Source organism: Dryobates pubescens, unplaced genomic scaffold, assembly GCF_014839835.1.
Source record: "Dryobates pubescens isolate bDryPub1 unplaced genomic scaffold, bDryPub1.pri scaffold_54_arrow_ctg1, whole genome shotgun sequence".
NCBI classification, from domain to species: domain Eukaryota; kingdom Metazoa; phylum Chordata; class Aves; order Piciformes; family Picidae; genus Dryobates; species Dryobates pubescens.
In genome coordinates, this window is record NW_026530777.1 from 38,486 (window position 1) to 44,782 (window position 6,297).

Sequence of the window (6,297 nt, forward strand, 5' to 3'; positions counted from 1 at the left end):
AGCTCTGTCTCCCTGCAGAGCACAAAGGGAGCAGAGGAGAGATGAGAAGAGGGAAATTGGTTTGGTGCCAGCAGCCTTGCAGCAGAGCTCTCTGCCATGGAATGCCTCAGAATTGTCTCTGTTCTCCATTCCCTCACCCAGCAGCCACCGAGAGACAATTTGCTGCTTTGCTGCTCAGAAACTGGCAAAATGTTAAAGGCAGAGCCTAAAGCTACCAGAGAGGCTCAGGAGGTGACACCTTGGGGAACAGGAGGTGACACCTTAGGGTCCAACAGGTGAGAGTGAGGGCATGGCAGGGGCTCAGCAGGTGACACCTTGGGGAACAGCAGGTGACACCTTGGGGAACAGCAGGTGACAGTGAGGGCATGGCAGGGGTCCATCAGGTGACACCTTGGGGAACAGCAGGTGACACCTTGGGGAACAGCAGGTGACAGTGAGGGCATGGCAGGGGTCCATCAGGTGACACCTTGGGGCACAGCAGGTGACAGTGAGGCCACCTCAAGGTCCCGCAGGTGCCCCCTGGGTGTGGCAGACAGTGCCCGTGGGCATTGCTCAATGACCCCCCCCCCCCAGGCCAGGCGGTGCAGGCTGTGGGTGGTGCACAGCGCCCCTCCCAGGCCAGGCGGTGCAGGCTGTGGGTGGTGCTCAGCGCCCCCCCCAGGCCAGGCGGTGCAGGCTGTGGGTGGTGCTCAGCGCCCCCCCCAGGCCAGGTGGTGCAGGCTGTGGGTGGTGCTCAGCGCCCCCCCCAGGCCAGGTGGTGCAGGCTGTGGGTGGTGCTCAGCGCCCCCCCCAGGCCAGGCGGTGCAGGCTGCGGGCAGCGGCTCGCAGGCGGTCACTGTACTCCAGGCCACGGTGCAGCCCGGGGGGCACCGAGTCCAGGCCGTGCAGCAGCCCCCAGCAGCCAGCGGCGATGGCGCCGGTGGAGTCGCTGTCACCGCCGTGCAGCACCCCCCGGGCGCACAGTTCAGCCCAGCAGCCGCCAGCTGCCAGCAAGGCCTCCAGGGCCACCATGGGGGCGTCATGGCCACTGCGGCCGGCCCAGCCCTGCAGGGCCCAGGCGCTGTAGGCCTCGTCCCGCTCCGCTGCAGAGCACAGCGCAGGCAGCTGGGGTGGGCCCTGGCCTGGCAGCAGCCCCCGGGAGGAGAGGTACCTGAGGGGACAGGGGGACAGTAAGGACATGGGGACAATGGGGACAATAGGGTCATGGGGACCGTGGGGACAGTGGGGGCATGGGGACAACAGGGCATGGGGACAGTGGGGACAATGGGGTATGGGGACAGTGGGGACACTGGGGACACACTGGGGACAGCGGTGACAGCCAGAGGACACTGGGGACATCCAGGCACTGGGAGAGAGCCTGGCAGGGCACAGTGACCCCAGTGCCCCACATAACCCCTCCCAGGGCCCTCTCCAGCCCCTCCTAGTGCTCCCAGTCCCCCTCCTGCCGCCCCCCTCACCTCTGCCAGGCGTCATGGAAGAAGGGCCAGGCGCTGGCATTGTCCTCCAGGGCCACTCCTGTCCCCTCCACGTATTCCCAGGCCAGGGGCAGGACCCTCAGCAGCTCTGCTCCCCAATGCTCTGGGGGCTCCCCCCGGGCCCCCAGCGCCGCGAACAGGGCCACAGCCAGCGCCCCAAGGTAGCCTGAGGGGACAAGGGGTGGTGTGTGTGTGTGGCTCCAGTGTCCCCCCTGGTGTCCTCCCCGGGGCTAGCACCCACCCGTGGGGTGGTGATGTGTCATGCGGCCGCTCTCGATGCTCACCCGGATCAGCGTGGGCAGCTCCCGGGCATGTGGGTACCTGCGGGGGCATCACTCTGCCCTCTGCCCTGGCCCCTCCCCATCCCTGTGTCCCCATCATTGTCCCCACCTCCACCCCGCCACTGCCATCCCCCTTGTCCTTGTCCCCGTCGGCCCTGTCCCCCCCCGACCCCTGTGTCCCCTCCTCCCTCCCCGTCCCTGTGTCCCCAGCTCCGTTCCGCCGCCATTGTCCTCTTTGTCCTTCTCCCCCCCGGCCCTGCCACCTCCGTGTCCCCCTCTGTCCCCTGTGTCCCCTCCTCCCAGCCTGCCCTGCTGTCCCCTCCCCATCCCTGTGTCCCCAGCCTTGTCCCCACCTCCACCCCACCGCTTTCCTTGTCGCCTCCATCCCCCCTGGCCCCACCATCTCCGTGTCCCTCCCCCAACCCCTCCCTGTTGCTCTCCCCATGTCCCCTGGCACTCCCTGTCCTCCCTCCCGCAGCTCAGATGTCCCAAGCTCCAGCCCCCCATGTCCCCATGTCCCCTGTCCGTGTCCCTGTCCCCTCCAGCTCCCAGGCTGCCCTGGCCACATCCTCCTCCTTCCCTGCCACAACCTCCCCGCGGTGTCCCTGGCTGTCACCATATCACCTCCTGTCCCCTTCTCTGCAGCACAGACCTCTTGTCTCCCTGTCCTGCCCTGTCGCCATCCCCTCCAGCTCCTGTCCCCTCCCTGTCCCCATCCCTGTCCCCTCCAGCTCTGCCACTTCCATGTCTCCATCCCCATGCTTCCCCCAATCACCTCTTGGCCCTGGCCCCTCCAGCTCTGTCCCCCCATGTCCCCACCACGTCCTCACCACTGTCCCCTCCCTGGTCATGTCCCCTCCAGCTCTGCCACCTCCGTGTCCCCATCTCCATCCTGTGCCCACGCACCCAGCTCTGTCCTTCCTTGTCCCCTCATGTCCCCCCCCACCCCTCGTCGCCCCGCGGCGGTCACCGGAGGCCGATCGCCAGGCTGCGCATGGCCGCACCGCAGCCGGTGCCGCTGGGGTTGAAGGGGATCCGATAGCCCTGGGGCTCCCCGGGACGCAGCTGCGAGGTGCCTGGGGGAGGGGTCGGGGTTGTGAGACCCCCTCTGAGACACCTCCCCTCCCTCCGAGCCTCCCCAGAGCCCCCACAGCCCCCCACTCACCCAGGATGCTGCTAGGTCCCGGCTTGCGACCCTCCATGTCTCCCATGGCAGCCACGTAGCGGCGAGCCAGCTCCTGCAGCAGGGGCTCCCCCTCCAGCCCTGGGGAGGGGCTTAGTGAGGACCCCCCTCAAATACCCACACCGCAGGGCACCCCCCAAAAGTGGAAGGGACCTCTAAAAGTGAAGAGGAAGGGGAAGAGGAGGGGGAAGAGAAAGACCCCTCCCAGGACGAGCCAACTCCTGCAGCAGGAGGTCCTCCCCTCCAGCCCTAAAGTGAGGGAGGGCTTAGTGAAGACCCCCCAAAAAATACTCACACCGGTGGGGACCCCCCAGAATTGAAGGGGAAGGGGAAGGGGAAAGGGAAGGGGTTGACCCCCTCACGGTGAGGCCCTGCAGCAGGGGTTCCCCTGCCAGCCCTAAAGTGGGGGAGGGTGAGAGGACCCCCCCTTCAAATACCCACACAGGAGGGGCCCCCTAAAAGTGACCCCACGGCAGCACCCCCTAAGGTTGAGGGAAGGGAATGCAGTTCCATAGGGACCCCCACCCAGGGAGTGGTGAGCAAAGGGGACACCCCCCCCCCCAAAAAGGACTCCAAAACTCCAGGGTGGGGAAGGGGGCCATGAGCCATGGGGACCCTTCCTGGGCACTCCAAGCCCCCTGAGGGATCCCCCATAAAGCCCAGGAGACAAGGACCCCCCCAAACCTGCTGAGGCACCCCCCCAATTCCAAGGGTACACAAGGACCCCCCCACATTTCCAGCTCCCCCGATTCCATCCCACTCCCTACCCTTTCAGCCCCCCGATTACATCCCCCCTCATTCCACCCCTCCACTCCAGGCCCCCCATTCCAGCTTCCCCATTCCACCCCTCCCATTCCATCCCCCCTCATTCTCCCCCTCATTGCCCCCCAATTGCAGCTCCTCCCCTATTCCAACCCCCCCTTTCCAGCCCCCCCAATTCCATCCCCCGATTTCACCTCCCCCCAGTGTCCCCATTCCAGCCCAACCACTTCCAGCTCCACCCCAAATCCAGCACCCCCATTCCAGCCCACCCTGATTCCAGTCCCCTCTGATTTCACCCCCCCATTCCAGTATCCCTCCCCTCATTCCAGTCCCCCCCCTTCCACCCTCCCCCTGCAAATCCAGTCCCCCAGCCTCCCATTCCAGTGGGTCCCCCCAAATTCCAGCCCCCCCATTTCAACCCCACTATTTCAATCCCCCTTTCCAGCCCCCTCTGATTCTAACCCCCCCGATTTCACCCCCCCATTCCAGCTTTCCCCTCTCCAAACCCCCCCCCCCCCCCCCCCCCCCCAAATCCAGGCCCCCAGCACCCCCCATCCTGGTGGGTCCTTCCCAATTCCAGCCCCCCCATTCCACCCTCCCCACTTCAATCCCCCTATTCCTACCCCCCCTTCCAGACCCCCCGATTCTATCGCCCCCCCCATTTAATCACCCCCCACCCCGTTCTGGTGGGTGCCCCCCAATTCCAGCCCCACCCCAGCCCCTCCCCCAACCTGTGGCCAGCCCCTCGGCCGTGGCCAGCTGCAGGACGGTGTCATCGCTCACAGGCCACTGGGGGGGCTCCAGGCTGATGGCCTCCAGCCCCCCCAGCTCTGCCAGCTGGGCATGGATCAGGGGGCCCTGGGTGCAGTACTCCCACAGCCCCCCCCGGTAGCCCAGGGCATCGCCCACCCCGCTCAGCACCAGCGCAGCCTCGTAGGCAGCCACCAAGGGCACCCTGGGGCAGGGGAAAACCGGGGGGGGGGCTTCAGGTGGGCACCAGGCATGGGAAGGGAGGACGGGGAATGGGGGGGAGTATAAGAGGGGTATGGAGGGCATTGAGGGGCATGGAGGGGCGTGGGAGGCTTTGAGGGGCATAAAGGATGGTGTTGGGGGGCATGAGGGGGTGTGGGGGCACAGAGGGCATTAAGGACATGGGGGGGACATGGGGGGACATAGGATGATGTTGAGGGGCATGGGGGAGCATGGAGGGGATGTGGGGGGGACATGGAAGGGCATGGAGGGGCATGGGGGGAGATGGAAGGTTGGGCACAGGGCTGGGGCTACCCAAAGGGGCATGGAAGGGCCCAAGGAAGCTCCCAAAGGGTCTGGGGGGTGGCCAAGATAGAGCCAGGGGATGCCCAAAGGGGCGTGAAGGGGCATGGGTGGGGGGCACGGTGGGGCATGGAGGGGCATAGAAGGACTTGGAAGGGCATGAGGGTGGGGGTATGGAGGGACCTGGGGGGGGCATGGAGGGCATGGAGGGTGGGCGTAGGGCTGGGGGCCACTCACTTCTCCTCCATTGCAGAAGCAGCTGGCAATGCCCATCAGGGGCTGGGCACGGTGCCAGTGCTGGCCAGGGGCCCTTAAGGAGGACGAGGAGACCTCAGGGGGTGGGGGATGGGGGGAGGGACACGGGGAGGGCACTGTCCCCATGGGGAGGACCCAAAGCTGCTGACCGTGGAGTCTGGGAGGTTGGAGGAAGGGTCTGGGGGGGTCCCAAAAGCCACTGGGAGGGGAGTGGTGGAGCTCTGAGGGGCACCTAAAGAGGCATGGAGGGCATGGAGGGGCATGAAGGAGCCTGGAGAGGCTTCCTAATTTGGGCCTGGGGGGGGGGTGCCCAAAGCCCGGGGGGGGGGGCAGAGGGGCCTAGGGGGTGCCCAAAGGGACCTGGGAATGCTCAGAGGGGCTTGGAGGGTCCCCAAAGCCAAGGGATGCCCAGAGGGGCCTGGGCAGGATGCTGCTGGGGTCTGGGAAGGGAAGTGCTGGGATGGGAAGTTTGGTGGTGAGCAGAGAGGAGGAGAAGCTCTTCCTTAAATCCCAGAGCCCTCATTCCACAGGGAGCTGGCACAGCCTGGGCACAGCCCCCAGCATGCCAGGACTGGAGCAGGGCAGCCCTTGGGTCCTGGCTCCTCCAGCACCACCTTGTCCTGGATCTTCCTGGCCCAGATGATGGCAAACAAGACACAAATCCCTGGTGTGGAATCCTGGAATGGGTTGGAAAGGTCACCCCGTGCCAGGCCTGGAGCAGGGCAGCTCCTGGGGCTGGAGAAGTCCTCTGAGGGCATCAAGTCCAGCTGGTACCTCAGGGGGCTTAAGGTCCAGTGCCAGGCCTGGATCTTCCTGGCCCAGATGATGCCAAGCAGCTGCCACAGAGAGCCTGGCACCTTCTTGCCCCCCACCCCTCAGCCTTGGTCAGGTCCCCTCTGAGCCTGCTCCAGCCCCAGGGCTCTCAGCTTTGCTCCTCACAGAGCTGTTCCAGGCCTTTCAGCCTCCTCACAGCCTCCCCTGGATGCTCCCCAGCAGATGACTGTGCCTCTGGAACTGGGGAGCCCAGACCTGGGCACAGGGCTGCAGCTGTGGGCTTAGCAGGGCAGAG

At 66.1% G+C, this 6,297-nt stretch overlaps 1 protein-coding gene across 1 annotated transcript; it reads right to left on the reverse strand.

Moving 5' to 3' along the window:
• Positions 1-762: 762 nt before the first annotated feature.
• On the reverse strand, positions 763-5,245 carry LOC128899747 (ADP-ribosylhydrolase ARH1-like). Its single transcript, XM_054179431.1, has 7 exons — positions 5,211-5,245; positions 4,433-4,656; positions 2,922-3,020; positions 2,727-2,832; positions 1,717-1,796; positions 1,458-1,641; positions 763-1,150 (listed from the first exon to the last, which is right to left on the reverse strand). Exons 1-7 carry the CDS (start codon positions 5,219-5,221, stop codon positions 778-780), a joined length of 1,077 nt encoding a protein of 358 aa, XP_054035406.1. The 5' UTR covers positions 5,222-5,245; the 3' UTR covers positions 763-777.
• Positions 5,246-6,297: the final 1,052 nt, after the last annotated feature.